The sequence below is a fragment of the Natator depressus genome, chromosome 4 (genome assembly GCF_965152275.1).
Source record: "Natator depressus isolate rNatDep1 chromosome 4, rNatDep2.hap1, whole genome shotgun sequence".
Taxonomy (NCBI): domain Eukaryota; kingdom Metazoa; phylum Chordata; order Testudines; family Cheloniidae; genus Natator; species Natator depressus.
The window spans coordinates 1,860,924-1,877,621 of record NC_134237.1 but is presented as its reverse complement, the minus strand read 5'-3'; the positions used below and the strand labels follow the sequence as shown (position 1 = coordinate 1,877,621).

Genomic DNA, 16,698 nt, shown 5'->3' with positions numbered 1-16,698 from the left:
TGTGCTTTCCATATATTTAATAGAAGTTTATATTTATCAGAAAAATTGAAATATTGGCTTTTTAGAACCAGGAAAAACCTTTCTATCCAAATAGTTCTGCTCTCCTTGGTTATCTTAAACTAATCTTGGATTGTTTCATTTAGTCATGACCCTCTAGAAACAAATCTTTAAGTGCTGCTTAAACTCATTTTTCCTGTTTAAAAAACCTTCCTCTTGCGCTGAAGAGTTCTGCTTTAGATGCTTATCTTCTAGGTAAGGCTGTTGATTAATTGCAGTTAACTCACTTGAGTAACTCAAAAAAATTAATTGCGATTAATTGCAGTTTTAATCTCACTGTTAAACAATAGAATAACAATTGAAACTTATTAAATATTTTTGGATGTTTTTCTACATTTTCAAATATTGATTTCAATTACAATGCATAATGCAAAGTGTACAGTGCTCACTTTATAGTATTATTTTTATTACAAATATTTGCACTGTAAAAAGGATAAACAAATAAAATAGTATTTTTCAATTCACCTCATACAAGAACTGTAGAGCAGGCTCTTTATCATGAAAGTGCAACTTACAAATGTAGATTTTTTTTTTTTTGTTACATAACTGCACTCAAAAACAAAATTGAAACTTTAAAGCCTACAAGTCCACTTAGTCCTACTTCTTGTTCAGCCAATCGCTAAGACAAACAAGTTTGTTTACATTTACTGGAGATAATGCTTTCCGCTTTTTACTTACAATGTCACCTGAAAGTGAGAAGAAGCGTTCACATGGCACTTTTGTACCGGCATTGCAAGATATTTATGGGCCAGATATGCTAAACATTCGTGTGCCCCTTCATGCTGCCCCCTCCATTCCAGAGAACGTGCTTCCATGCTGATGATGCTCATTAAAAAAAAAATATGTTAATTAAATTTGTGACTGAACTCCTTGTGGGAGAAATGTATGTCTCCTGCTCTGTTTTACCTATATTCTGCCATATATTTCATGTTATAGCAGTCTCGGATGATGAGCCAGCATATGTTGTTCATTATAAGAACACTCACTGCTGATTTGACAAAACACAAAGAAGGTACCAATGAGAGATTTCTAAAGATAGCTACAGCACTCGACCCAAGGTTTAAGAATCTGAAGTGCCTTCCAAAATCTGAGAGGGACGAGGTGTGGAGCATGGCTTCAGAAGTCTTGGAAGAGCAACTTCAGAACCCAAACCACCTATAAAGAAAATCAGCCTTCTCTTGGTGGCATCTGACTCAGATGATGGAAATGAACATGCATCAGTCTGTACTGCTTTGGATCGTCATCAGGCAGAACCCATCATCAACATGTCCTCTGGAATGGGGGTTGAAGCATGAATTTTTAGAACCCACAAGTCCACTTAGTCCTAAAGTTTTACATTGTTTTATTTTTGAATGCAGTCATTTTTTTTGTATGTAGTTCTACATTTTAAGTCCAACTTTTGTGATAAAGTGATTGCACTACAGTAGTTGTAATGCGGGAATTGAAAAATACTATTTCTTTTGTTTTTTACAGTGCAAATGTTTGTAATCAAAAATAAATAAGGTGAGCACTGTACACTTTGTATTCTGTGTTGTAATTGAAATCAATATATTTGAAAATGTAGAAAACAGCCAAAAATATTTAAATAAATGGTATTCTGTTATTGTTTAACAGTACGATTAATCAGGATAAATTTTTTTAACTGTTTGACAGCCCTACTTCTAGGTTCTGTACAATTTTCCCCCACTAGTGAGAGTTTTTAAAATGCAAATCAGCTTTACTTGTCTCTTTCATCATTTTGAAAACTTGTTAATTCATCTCATACTGTTGTCCTTTCAAAGACAATGAGTACATCTTCATAGTCATTCCATATTATTTTGATGCTTGATGTCTGGAACTGTCTTTGTTTCCCATACACTACAATCTCTGCAAGGAAACAGCCCTCCTGTGATACAGGTACCAGGGAGGGACAGCTTTTCATTTTGGATCTCCCCTGACGTTAATCCTAGTCCTCTGGCAATACGGTAGTATCTTTTGCAGTCTTTTGTAGTGCTGCTCTGCACTTGATGGATGTTTTCAATGATTCTTTCATAGTAACCTTCATATCTTTTGCCTGATCGATATGTTGGGTGTCATGTTTATCGCATATCCCTTGGTTGAGTCCCTCTCTCCTGAATTAAGCATATTATCTTTGTCTACAGTGGACTTTGTTTGCTACTTACAGATCCAGTCATCCTAACTCTTCAGCTACTTTTGAATCTAGTTGCATGGTTTCCCATTGATTACTAAGCCTCCAATTCTATTGTAATGTGTAAATTTGGGAGCAGATGTATTTGAATGCCTCTCCTAAATGAAATTTTTCTGTATCTCTGAGGTCCAAAAAGTAACCTGTGTATAGAATTTCTGTACAATATGAAAAGTTTGTGTCTAGATTGCCCTTTATGTCCTGCTCTTAAATCAATTTTCTGTTTCACATTTTATTTAACATCCTATTTTATTACTTCCTGCTTTAGCAGGTAATCTCTATTACCTTGAAATGCAGCCTTGTCAAATGCTTTGAGGAATCTTAATATATTACAGCTAGTGAATAGACCTGATCTGTCATCATGACAGTCATTATTCCTAAGAACCGCGGGTTACTGAAGCATGATTTTACATAGCCAAATCGTGTTTGGAGACACACACGCACCACATAAACACAAAGTGAATGTTTTTGAAAATCTGTAATGGCATCGATGTAGGATGTGTTAGACATTTTAATAAGGACGTAACAGCAAAAGAATGGGAAATTATCAGGCTAAAATTAGACAGAACTTTTATTTCCATGTTGTATGTGGTGGAAATACGTTTATCAGTCTTTGTGCAAAAATGTAAAATCTGGCTACAGTGTGCTTTAAACTGTTGATATGTGTATAGTGCTGATGTACAGCACCACGTTAGTAATCCTGACCCCTTAATAATCTTGACAAGAAAGCTGTTGTCTGGGATTTTTTTTTGCTATTTCTGTTGTCACTCATGTACCTCCACCAGTGCTAGCAATGGTGGGTGTATTAGTGTAAATAATATACTGGTGTGTTAGCCAGAGTGCCATCTAACCCTCCTCAGAGCCATTCTAGATAATACATTGACTAGCCACCTGTGTACAATCGTCCTTGATGTGGAGCTCCATCAATGATACTTCAGTACAGGAAATTATTTTAAAAAATCCAATATCAGTATGGCCTGTCACTGAAGGGGAAGAGTTATGATGCACCTAAGGAACAGAGGAATGCAAGTCCCACTGATTTTCAGTGGGGCATATGCACCTAAATCCCATAGGCACACTTGAAATCTCCTATCAGTTTTAAATTAAGCCTTTTATCATTCCTTTAGCAATATCAGATCCAGACTAAAGCATTTTCCTGGTAATATTTGACTGTTGTTTCAGTGCATTCATTAAATGGTTAGAAATTATTCCCAGTTTGGTGTGGAGTCTTACCATGAAGGGAGATGGATGGGAAATTAAATAGCTTACTTTTTAACTGTTTTGCTAAATTAGATTTCCGTGTTAGTTTTTGGAAGAGAGAGGTATGTTCTGTGTTATTTACACACATTCTGCAGCAGCCGGCATAGAGCAGCTCTCTGCTGTCTCATCATGGGGAGAGACCCTGTGGTATTTACCTGGGCCAGCCTCAGACAGGAAGGTGGCAGTCTATTAGATTGTAGGGTCATCATAATAAAAATAAAATACATAAACTGAGGGATTCTGCTCCTAGCATGAATGCAGTGTAGGTACAGTATAATTTCTGTAACAATGGGACTTTTTCATTTTTTCCTTAGGAGGTAATGAAGCCTTGGCTATTAATTTTTGTCATCCTTTCTCTTTTCAGATAACTCTTGATGTATTAGCAGACATGGGGCATGAAGAGTTAAAAGAAATTGGCATTAACGCATATGGACATCGCCACAAACTAATAAAAGGTGTAGAGAGACTTCTAGGAGGGCAGCAAGGTAAATATATCAAAACAGTCGGCCCTACCTGTTAACTTTGAGTTATGTACACCTGGACCTGTCGGAAATAATTTTCAGCAGGCTTTCAGCAATTGCCTTGTAAAAGGAATGCTCTTAGACCACCCCCAGTCTTAGACCATGACTTTAAAGAGTCTAGGTGAGGTTAGATGCGTTCCTGCTTGCAGCATTGAACCAAATTCCAGCTAGGCAGTAGAAATTAAATGGCTGGAGTCAAAGGAATCTTTCAGTCTGGTGCTGCAAAGATAGGGTGGAGAGGAGACAAGACAATGGTTCCACCCCATCTGGGGAATGCACACCCCAAGAGGTACATGGAGGGGAGGAACATGAATTCACCAAGGGCAAGTCATGCCTGACTGATCTAATTGCCTTCTATGACGAGATAACTGGCTCTGTGAATGAGGGGAAAGCAGTGGACGTGTTGTTCCTTGACTTTAGCAAAGCTTCTGACACGGTCTCCCACAGTATTCTTGCCAGCAAGTTAACGAAGTATGGGCTGGATGAATGGACTATAAGGTGGATAGAAAGCTGGCTAGATCGTCGGGCTCAAAGGGTAGTGATCAATGGCTCCATGTCTAGTTGGCAGCCGGTATCAAGTGGAGTCCTGGGGCCGGTTTTGTTCCATATCTTCATTAATGATCTGGAGGACGGCGTGGACTGCACCCTCAGCAAGTTTGCAGATGACGCTAAACTGGGAGGAGAGGTAGATACGCTGGAGGGTAGGGATAGGGTACAGCGGGACCTAGACAAATTAAAGGATTGGGCCAAAAGAAATCCGATGAGGTTCAACAACGACAAGTGCAGAGTCCTGCACTTAGGATGGAAGAATCCCATGCACCGCTACTGGCTAGGCAGCAGTTCTGCAGAAAAGGACCTAGGGGTTACAGCAGATGAGAAGCTGGATATGAGTCAACAGTGTGCCCTTGTTGCCAAGAAGGCCAATGGCATTTTGGGATGTATAAGTAGGGGCATTGCCAGCAGATCGAGGGACGTGATCGTTCCCCTCTATTCGACACTGGTGAGGCCTCATCTGGAGTACTGTTTCCAGTTTTGGGCCCCACACTACAAGAAGGATTTGGAAAGCGTCCAGCGGAGGGCAACAAAAATGATTAGGGGACTGGAACACATGACTTATGAGGAGAGGCTGAGGGAACTGGGGATGTTTAGTCTACGGAAGAGAAGAATGAGGGGGGATTTAATAGCTGCTTTCAACTACCTGAAAGGGGGTTCCAAAGAGGATGGCTCTAGACTGTTCTCAGTGGTAGCAGATGACAGAACAAGGAGTAATGGTCTCAAGTTGCAGTGGGGGAGATTTAGGTTGGATATTAGGAAAAAAATTTTCACTAGGAGGGTGGTGAAACACTGGAATGGGTTACCTAGGGAGGTGGTAGAATCTCCTTCCTTAGAAGTTTTTAAGGTCAGGCTTGACAAAGCCCAGGCTGGGATGATTTAATTGGGGATCGGTCCTGCTTTGAGCAGGGGGTTGGACTAGATGACCTCCTGAGGTCCCTTCCAACCCTGATATTCTATGATTCTATGCTGCTCTGAGCACAAGGCCATCATTCTAGCAGGCTCCAGCATGAAGTGCATACAGTGGGAGCAGCTCTTTGTGTACCTACGTAAAGGCCAGTCACGGTCTAGTGCAGGGGTTTGTTCGAAGATTAACACACACAACTGTTGGTTACTAATAACTAATTCCTGAATGGATCACACTGTAATTGCAAACTGTTGGAATTGTCTCTATCACACAGGCTTCAGCTGCTTCACTTGAAAGCAGAAATTGCTCGATAAGTTCTTCTCCCACATAAATTTTATTCTTTTAATATTTTATTCTATTTTAATACTCTCTTTTAATGCCTGCTGCTTTTCAAGCATTTGATCTAATTTAGGTTGTATTTCCTTTGTTTACGTCCTTTATTGCATTTGCTCCTGCCCTGGGGTTATTTAACAAGCAATAATAGTAAAGCTGGGTAAAAATACAGCTGGTATTGTTTCCTACAGTTGATTTTTACTTCTTAAATTCTTCCCTTTTGCAGGCACCAGTCCTTATTTGACTTTTCACTGTGTGAGCCAAGGGACTATTCTCCTAGATCTTGCTCCTGATGATAAGGAGTATCAATCAGTAGAAGAGGAGGTATTATAAATACAAATTTTTTTGTTTTAAAAATTGGCTTGTGTGTGCTGCTTAATGTCTGTCCTGGAGGTCAGTGTGGTTCTACACTGCAAAGTGATCCTCTCAAAATAGCATTGGTGGGTTCCACGTTACTGCCACTCAGTGACTACAGATCCAGATGTGATCCCTGATGGCCAGATCTTCAAACTCTGCCTAGGAACTGAAGGTCAAACTAGGTTCTTTTCCTCTTATATATCCCCAGTGCTCTGCGGGCCCAATTCCACACCCAGGTACACCTGCGCTCGTCACATTTTTTCAGATTATGGCCTCGGTGATACCTTTGCAACCCTCACTGCCTTTAGTAGAGCTCCACAAGTGTGTCACTGACTTAAAATAAACAAGCAATGCTGTTGGTGCTGCACAAAGAGAGACTCCAGCCCTGCAGCACCAAAGCAGTTAACATGAATAAAAAAGATCTGACCCCAGGGCACTTAGGGAGCAGTAGGAAAGGACCGTTTTTATGCAGTCTCTTTTGGCAAGCGAAACAACATCAAGGTCCTCTGTAGTGTGGGGGGAAAGGACACAAACCCCCACAGCTCCATGGGGACAGACCAGGCATCAGCATCACCTCACCCCCAAAGACAGCAGTCAATCCTGCAGCTCCCAAAAAATGAGCTGAGAGTAATTGCAGGTGGAGGCTGGAACAACCATTTCTCCCCAGGGTCCTGGGTCATCGTTGAGAGTAGGACAGGTCACACAACAGCCCCATGATCCCCTTAACATGGCATTGCCTCTTGCCCCAAGAGAGACCAGGTGATGGGTGGGGCCAGACACACCCTTCTGCTGTTGGGGATGGTGGTGCACATTGAGCTGTGGCTGCTTTCGTTGTTGCTGGGTGACTGCCCACGTTCAGATCTTCCTTGCTCTGTCCACTGTCTGCCAGCCAGGCTAACCCAGTGCTTCTCCCTGCCTTGCCACAATCTCCTGCTCAGGTGCTGCCTTCTCCACAGAGACACTTGGATACTAAGGCGATGAGTGCCAGGATAAGAACTTAGATAGGGTAGGATGGATGCTGTATGCTGTGACCCTTACCTGTAGTTGGTATCCAGATGTGTATGCTCCACAGGGCCACGTGCGTGCACCTACCTTCATGAAAGTTGTCAGTTTTTCCCTTTTTTAGCTAGGGTGTTTGGGAACATAGGTTAAAATAGAACCAAAGGGATTATGCTCTCCTTCATCCCTTTCCCTGTGGCTTGTATCCACTGCTTCAAGAGGCAGCTCCTTATGCTTCTTGAAGTCTTTTGGAAACACCCACTGAATGTGCTCTTGGGTCTTACAAAGTGTATTTTCTTGGAGAAGTGTTCAAAAGGCTCATATGACAGATCAAAATGAGGAGGGAGGTTTTGTGTGTACTACTTTGTGGTATTAGCTATTTAAATGGAAAAATAAACAGATTACATTGTAAAACCTTTGACCTTGAGCCCTAGACCTTCGTGTGTGATCTGTCCATTTCTGTTAGTAGAAAATCACATTAGGACATGCAGGATCAGGGACTTAGGGTGCTATTTTAACAAATTGTTTGCTTAGTTTAATAAGGAGGCATGGTATGACAACCTCATTGTGTCCAATCACCTTGTCACCAGTGAAATACTGATGCCAAGAGTCTGCTTAGCAACCCTAACAGCTTGCTGCCGTAGCGAAAGTCAGAATATCGACTGCAAAGTTCACATGTATTAGACTGTTTTGCCTCTCACTTGGTATAGTTTATGTTGATTTTCTGACTTAACATTGCCCTAGACTGTAACTGTTTCTGTGCTGTGCTAGTGGTTTTTTGTTTTGTTTTTAAAGTAAGTTGAAAATGTTTAAGCTACGTCTTGCTTAGACAAGAGTTTGGAAATCCAGAGTTCATACAGGATTGCATATAGCTTGCGTAACAGACAGAGTCAACTGCCAACAGAGTCAAATACAATATTTATTTGGGCTGTTATTAAATTATTTTACTTTAACTGTAATTGTCTACCAAAAGTCACTTACCTGTAGATGAAATTATAGTTCTTGATAGCAGGTAATAGTAATGTACAAACATCACAATGTATTGATCCCCCCAGTAACCAAGAAATGGAAGATTATGTACCTTAGTTATACATTCTTTATTATGTCAACATAGTCTTTCCAGAAAATCTTTCTTGCTTTTTGTAACATTATAATTGGAACTTTTGAAATTCAATGTCCATGTCTATTTTGGACAGTAAATTCCAATGTGCTTATTTTCTTACTTGGAGTTTTATTGACAAGTTGGGTCATTGGATTTGTTCTCAGCCAATATCCTGGAGCAATATGCTCCACTGGGACTTTCTGTACTCTAACAAATAAAAGAACATAGCTGTATTCAAATTTGAGGTCTCTTAACTTTTGGGTTTCTTTGCTCATTCTCAACGAATGTAATCTGTTATAAGTATATTCACCGTTCCTCATTTTTTGGCCTTGCTTAAATGAACTCCCTTTCCAGCTCATTAATATTATTAGCAGGTGTCAAGTTTTATGTTTCAGAATTCCATTTGATATTTTTATGCAGATGCAAAGTACAATCCGGGAGCACAGAGATGGTGGCAATGCTGGAGGGATCTTCAACAGATATAATGTCATCAGGGTAAGTCTCAAAGACTTCAGAAAATCAGAAGTAAAATAATGATAATTATGCTAACAGGTGGAATCATTTTGATATGCTGCCCTGTCATTATATAATTGCATACAAAAATCCACATTACAAGAACGTTAAAGTTGCTCAGTCAAGCACTCAGAAGGTAAGAAATACCAAAATTAAGACTGTACATCCATGCTGTGCAGTGAAGGAGACAGGAGGTGACCATGTAATTACAGACTGTACCATAATGCATACACATAAAGGGGACAAATTATTAAAGTGGAACAGGCAATCTTAATTCTGGCTTCTGATTGCTTGACTTCGCAGCCTTAATGTTGTGTTTGGTTTTTTAATGTAATGTCCCCAATTTTTTTTTTACAAAGCAAACTTCGACCTGCTTCATATTGCCTTGGTGTCAACAGGGATAGTATTGGGAGCACAGACGAGACAGCTGCCCTGCTTTCAGTTCCTGTGCCCAGTGCCACAGGAGCTCCCTACAGCTCCTGGGATGGAACATGTTCAGTCACTCTGGGGATAGCCAAGTGCAGTCCTGTCACCATTAGGAGCTGTGAAGGGATGGAGCATGCTCAATATGGATAGAATCTTCAGAGTATTTAGCTGCCAGACTCTGACAAGTCTCTACTGAGCATGTGCAAACTGAGATTTCTCAGAGGCTCATAACTTGGCCAATTTGGGTGGATTTTCCCAGGGATGGCAAAAGGCACATCCCTGACACCAGGCCTAGCTGCATCACCACCACCAAATTTCAAGTCCCTGCTTCAAAGCTTGAAAGCACTAGACTAGAGCTTCACAGCGAAATAGTATTATGAATGTTTCATGTGCGCAAAACAACACATTTTCCCCTAACTTTTTCTCAGAAATGGCTGAACAGTTTTTGCCTAAATTTTCCAACAAAATTCTGCCTGAGGCAGGAACCTAAAATTTCAGCCCAAATGGTAAAAGTTTGGCAAAGTAATAAGCAACTGAAAACAGGATCTTATAACAGGAAGTCTTGGGCTACCTTGACTAAAGCTGGTCTGCCAGCTCCATCTGTAATGTTTTTTACCAATTTTGTTTTAAAAGCAAAAGCTTAGGTACCGAAGCACCCCAGATATTTGTTATACAGTCCATGCCTCTTGCTACAGTTTCCCTATACTGTATAGAATTACATTTCATTAGAATTGAATCATATTTTTTGTTTACACTGTAGATTCAGAAGGTTGTGAACAAGAAGTTGAGGGAGAGATTCTGTCACAGACAGAAGGAGGTCTCCGAGGAAAATCACAACCATCACAATGAGCGTATGTTGTTTCATGGTGAGGAACTAGTCTCTATTTCTAGGCTTCACGACTTCTTAAAAAAAAAAGGGGGGGAGTGGGGAGTAAATGTTAGTGTTAATCATTGTACATTGTTTTTGTATTTCTGCTCGCTGTCCTCTCCACCATCAGAACGTATGCAAGAGTGTTTTGATGAGAAAAGTTACACTTCTTCAAGAAGTGTCCCTGCGGGTGCTTCACTTCAGGTGTGCATGCGCCCCTGCACCTTTGAGCAAAGATTTTTAGAAGCAGTGCCCGTTTGGCCCTTCCATGTGCCCTACACATTCTCATGCCCTGTTCCGAGGATATATAGAACTGCATGCGGGACCCACCTTCCATTCTTTTTCAGGCTCCTTCAGCCTGAGATGAAGTGTAGTGTGCCTGTCCTCATCAGCCTAGTTCATGTTTAATGTTTGTGGTGTGTGTTGTTGGAATCACGGTTCCCTCTTTTTTTCTTCTTTTTTCTCCCTGTTAAGCGGGATTTTTTGGACTTTGCTCTGGGTGTCTGACTGGATCCCCTAGTTTTAAGAGCTTTCTTTCCTTTCAGGAACCTATCCCTATCAGTAACAGGCATCCTCAGTGTCTCTGTCAATTTGGGAGACACTCATATCCCCAGCAAGTGCAAGTTCTGCACGTCATTCAAGAGCAGATCTCAAAACCATAGGGAAACAAAGTTTAGATTAGTGATAATCTAGTGACGGGGGGAAGGATAGCTCAGTGGTTTGAGCATTGGCCTGCTAAACCCAGGGTTGTGAGTTCAATCCTTGAGGGGGGTATTTAGGGATCTGGGGCAAAAATTGGGGATTGGTCCTGCTTTGAGCATGGGGTTGGACTAGGTGATCTCCTGAGGTCCCTTCCAACCCTGAGATTCTATGATGGAACAAACCCAAAGACCAACTTCTGACCTGGGTACTGAAAACCTCCACGTACACAGGGCTTCAAGTGCCCCATCTACTTTGAGATCCTCGTCACTGAATGCCTCAACGTATACGGGCTGAACTACACTGTTTACCTCTGGGCATCAGTCACCAAAAGTCTCAGCAGACACAGCTTCTGTGTCAGAAGTCCACAGTACAGAGAGCTGTGTTACCTAAGCTTCTGGTTGCTGATGAGAAGAATCGGAGTACTGGGTGTCTTAGAAAATCTTGGCCACCAAATCACAAAACGACTCTGTATATCTCATGTCACAAGGGGAATTCTTTAGATTCTCCATGTGGTTCAGGTACTGGGAAGGCCTCTAAGGTGTCCTCTAAGAGACCGACTACAAAGAGAGATTGAGTACTGAGGTCATCTACTTCGTACCCAGACCACTAGAGATCTCAAAGAGGACTACACCACCAGACACTGAAATGAATTTCTGATACCAACATGCATTGGGAGGAAGAGTCCCCTGCCTAGTGGTTAGCACCCCAAGGTGGCAGTCACCCCCAGTGAGTGCAGTTAGGGTCAGCAGCACTGCCTAATGGGTGCAGTTCGGGGTGGCACCTCTGCCTAGGGGATACAGGTCAGAGGTGGCACTGGGTTTATATGAACCCAAAACTATGGTAACTAGTCTCTGTTTTGCAGGCAGCATCAGGAAATAAATCAGTGGGGGACGCAGCACTTCTGTCTGATAAACGATTGGTTCACACAAAAGTGCTTCCATCCAAAAATCCTTGTTTTTATTGAGTACAAAGCACACATCAAAAATAGCAATAGTCTAGAGCACCCCAGATAGATATAGTTACACAAAGGCTGAGATAGTGTCGAGTGGCAGCAGCAGGGTTCCAGTGGCTGGCTTTCCTTCTAGCCACTGGGGAGATGGATTTCAATGTCTTCTTGCTCATAGAAAATCCAAACTTCTCCAGAGTATTCTCTCTAACTAAACTCTTTATAGGTTTCTTCAAACAAAGCACATAACTCCTAATGACCCCTAATATGCTAGCAATTTCCCTAGCAACAGCAAATAATAATTCATTATTCTACTTATCAGCAAAGCAACTTCAGCTACAAGTTTTACAGACACAGGCACCTGGACCAAGGTCAGCTCCCTTCCATTCTCATTTAATGCCATTTTACTTTATCTATCCTTGTTAGTAACACTGCAGCTTGTGCAGCTGTTTTTGTCTGCCTAAGCAAGTACAAATTCTTCCTCTCTACGTGGTATCCTCACTTTCACTTCATGATGGCTAAATGCACAAGAAGGCTGCTGGTTATGGCAAGTGCAGGTTTATGTTAAGTCCAGTTCTTTCATAACATCTCCATCTAGTGGGTATGGGCCTTGGGCAGGGTAGGAGAACCTGGGCCCTCCACTCCACCGGGTTGCAATGCAGAGCCCTGGGAGGCTGGTTTGGCTGCTTACCTGGTGGCGTCTTCTGTCAGCCTCAAGTCAGTTTCCCTGGGTCACTTCCTGCTGCAATCTGCGTCCCAGCCAGCTGCTGTCCATCTCTGGGGATTGCCACCTCCAGGCTTTCAGCCCTAGTCCCGGTCATCGGGTACTGTTGCTCCCCTGTGTCCAGGCAGAAGTTTGGCACCTCCTTCGCCCAGAATTGCGCCTTAATCCCCTCCTGTCCCATGAGGGGTTTATACACCCCATCGCACAACACCATCCCATCACACTGTGGTACTGACAGCATCTTGAACCTCTGCAATAACAACATAGTCTGATCATGGTCACTCTCAAACCAAGCTTCCAGTGTCCAAGACATTAGTACCAAAACCAATTTCTACAGGATCTCACCTAGCTGCTACCCATATACCATCAATATCACAGGAGTTTAAGTATTCAAGAGACCACATTGTTTCAGTGAGCCAGAATCCCTGCTACTCTCTGGTACCGAGCGTTTACCTGTACCGACACCCACTCGGTCACTGACTCCTCATTTTCCTCCCAGGCCACCTGACTCACTGAACTGTACCATCCATGATGATCAGTGTTACCTACCATGGAATATATTGAGGAAGACTCATCTGACTCAGATTTCAATACAGGGTTTTTCTGTCAGGGTTTTTCTCCAATACGCACTAACACAAGAGGACAGAAGACCTCCAGCTCCATTCTCTTGGCTTGACCAGCGTGGATGCTTTCCCCTTTGGACCTCCCCAGTGGCCTTGGACTCTGTACTGTCAGCAATTTGACAACATCTACTCACTCCCACAGAGAGCATAAAGAGGTATTCTCCTTAGCCCCCACTCCCACCTTTTCTAGCAGAAGAGAGGACCTTTGAGGACCAGGAGGCAAGGGCTGACAAGGAGATGACATCTCTTACTAATATATCATTGTCATTGCCTGATGAAGCAGTCATGCCTCCTCCACCTTCGATAGCGGATGACTGATATGCGGATGTCACTGATATACTTCATGTTCCATTAGAGGTGGTCCAGGATTCCCATCATAAGCTCCTGGACATTTTGCACACCTCAGCTTCTACACAAGTAGACATCCCTGTCAATGAAGCTTTACTGGAACCTGCTAAGATCATCTGCGACTGCACCATCTACTTGCAAGCATGCAGATAAGAAATACTATGTCCCAGCTAGGGATTTTGAGTTTTTATTCTCCCACTCTGCATCAAACTCCCTGGTAGTGTAGGCGGATAATGAATGCAGTGGGCAGCACGATACAAAATCTACCCCTTGCAACAAGAACAAGAAGAGACTTGACCTCTTTGGTTATAAGACTTACTCCTTAGCCATGTTGCAGTTTCGAATAGTGACTCGTCAGGCCCTTGTGTCAAAACACGACTATTGGAACTACAATACATTTAAAACCTTTACTGAACATCTACCTGAGGAGCAGTTTAAAGCTATTATACAGAAAGATCAGCCTTTGGTAAAAATATCCTTTCAGGCCTCCTTGGATGCAGCTGGTACTGCAGCCAGGTCCATCTCCACTGTGATCATAATGCAGTGAGCAGCTTGGCTGCAGCTGTCGGGCTTTCCTAGAGAGATGCAGAATAATGCTGAAGATCTCCATTGTGACAGCCGTTAATTGTTTTTCAAGTCTACACATGACTCCATTCACACCTTGAATGACCGAAGGCCAAGCACAGATCCCTTCGGATCTATACACCAACATATAAAAGAAAGTTTAGCAAGTCACAGTCAGCACAGAGATCTTGCTCAGCCCATTTTTCCACCTTCCATAGGCCACCCAAGCCAGGAGGCCTAAATATTCAAAAAGGAAGCCAGTGGCTGCCACAGTTTCTTCATCCCAGCCATCCACGTAGTCCAAGCACCAGTTTTGTTGGCTTTGTCAAGAGTCTAACTCTTGCCCACTTGACAAGGACTCACTGTTGCACCATCCTATCCTCCTTCTCCCCTTTAAATACTTCCTCTCCCAGTTTCAGCCTGCTGGGAGACCATAACATCCAACAGATGGGTGTTGGAGGCCATTACATCTGGTTATACTAATCATTTCACCTCCATCCCCCTGTCCCTCCCTTCCCCTATCCCTTTTCAAAAACCCATCTCATGGGCAATTGCTGAGACAGGAAATGGCCTCGCTGCTATGCTTAGGTGCCATGGAACCAGTTCCAGTTCAGCTCAGGGGAAAGAGGTGCTACTTCAAGTACTTTCTGGTCCCCAAAAAGAATGGGGATGGAGGTCAGTATGCCATCTCAGATGCACGAACAACTGTGTGAAACAGCAGAAATTCAGGGTGGTAACCCTTGCAGCTGTAGTTCCCTCCCTCGATTCCAGGAATTGGTTTGTGACTCTCAACTTTCAAGCAGGGCTTTGGAGCGGAGCCCGGAGCTGGAGTGCAGAGCAGCTCCGGAGCAGTGCAGCTGTAGGTTTTTGCCTGGAGCTGGAGCGGAGCTGGAGCACAGTTCCAAAGCTCTGCTTTCAAGACATGTATTTTCATGTGGCAATTCATCCCGCTCACAGGATATTTCTTCACGTCATCATCGAACGCGACCACTATTGGCACCATGTGCTCCCTTTCAGCCTTTCCTCTGCCCCAAGGGTATTCTCCTAGATCCTCGTGGTCATAGATCCCCATCTTCATCGCCTGATGATAATGTTCTTCTCTTTTTTGACAATTTGTTGATTGGGGCTGATCTTATCAAGAGATATTGTCAGCAGTACAAGCGATGAGGTCACTATTCCACATTTTGGGCCTTCGACTCATTCTCAAAAAGTCAGTTTTGACACCAGTACAGCAGATGGACGTCAGAGGAGCTTCTCTGGTTGTGTTAACAGCCAGGGCTTACCGTCCTATGAACAGATTTCTCACCCTGCAGAATCTCATCTCAAGGATTATGCGCAGCTCTCATATCCCAGTAAAAAATTGTCTTCAACTGCTAGGGCACATGGCAGTTTGCATCTTTTATCTCAGTGTGCCAGATAATATTTTCAGTGCATCCAGGAATGGGTCGGACAGTCTATGTGCCAAACAAGCAGAGTCTGGACAAGCCCTGTTCCCCAGCAGGTTCTGCAGTCATTCAGCTGGTGAAAGGATACTCACTGCTCTCAACTCTAGAAGATTGATGTGAAGAAACTGCTCTCGAGATGACTATTTGCCCTGGTTTTTTTGCAACCCCCAAATGTGCCCCCCTAGCCCAAGAGTGGTGTGTCTGATGTAATGATGATAGTGGGAGGATCTTAAACAAACGGGACTCCTGAATGCCCCTTCAAACCATTAGCTACATGTTTACTTGTTCACCTTTCCCCAAAGACAGTCTTCTTGGTGTCCATCACTTCCGTCCAGAGGGTCCAAGAGCTGGGGAATTTAATGGCGGATCCCCCTTTATAGAGTTTTTCAAAGAATCATTATAGCCACATCCAAACAAAGATGGTGTCTATGGTGTCTTCTGAATTTCATATGAACCAGACCATTCATCTCAGTTTTTTTCCCCAAAATCAAATCAGACTCAGTAGGAATCTGCCTTCCATATGTTAGATGTCAGAAGCCTAAGGACATCAGCTTTTCATCTGGATAGAACCAAACCTTTCCAGAAGACCCCTAGACTGTTTGTTTCAGTTGCAGACAGATCCAAGGGATCCACAATTTCCAACCAGATGGTCTCAAGATGGATCTTTGGGTGTGTTATTTCATGTTACGACCCTGCTCGCATTCAGCCTCGTTCCAGAGGGTTAGCCTGCTCTACAAGATCACAGACTACTTCTATGACATTATTTTAGAATGTTCCAGTTGTTGAGATTTGCAGACCTTCGACCTGGACTTCAGTACATACTTTCTCCAACAATTATGCTGTGGTTCATGCCACTAGATCGGATGCTGCGGTTGGCAGTGCAGTTCTGTCTTGAGTACTAGATTCTGTTTCAGAGCTCCCTCCTCTCTGTGGGGCTAGTGCTTGGCAGTCACCTGAAGTGGAGCAGCCATGAAGAAGGAGCAGTTATCTTGTGCAGTAACTGGAGTTCATTGAGATGTGCCCTCCTACCCAGCCTCCTTCCTCTCTGCTTTGGAGTTTTGGGCAGGGATGGTGTCCCTAGCCTCTGGTTGCCAGAAGCTGGGAATGAGCGACAGGGGTGAATCACTTGATTACCTGTCTGTTCATTCCCTCTGGGGCACCTAGCATTGGCCACTGTCAGAAGACAGGATACTGGGCTAGATGGACCTTTGATCTGACCCAGAATGGCAGTTCTTATGTTCTCTTGTTGGACTTTGTGGTAGAGAA

At 43.0% G+C, this 16,698-nt stretch overlaps 1 protein-coding gene across 1 annotated transcript in view; it reads left to right on the top strand.

Moving 5' to 3' along the window:
- TNKS (tankyrase) overlaps window positions 1–16,698 on the top strand; it is a 278,738-nt gene that overhangs the window by 250,840 nt on the left and 11,200 nt on the right. Inside the window, exons 21-24 of the mRNA XM_074950255.1 lie at window positions 3,867–3,987; window positions 6,042–6,139; window positions 8,694–8,768; window positions 9,973–10,078. Coding sequence (XP_074806356.1) covers window positions 3,867–3,987; window positions 6,042–6,139; window positions 8,694–8,768; window positions 9,973–10,078 — 400 coding nt within the window. The remainder of the gene's footprint in view (window positions 1–3,866; window positions 3,988–6,041; window positions 6,140–8,693; window positions 8,769–9,972; window positions 10,079–16,698) is intronic.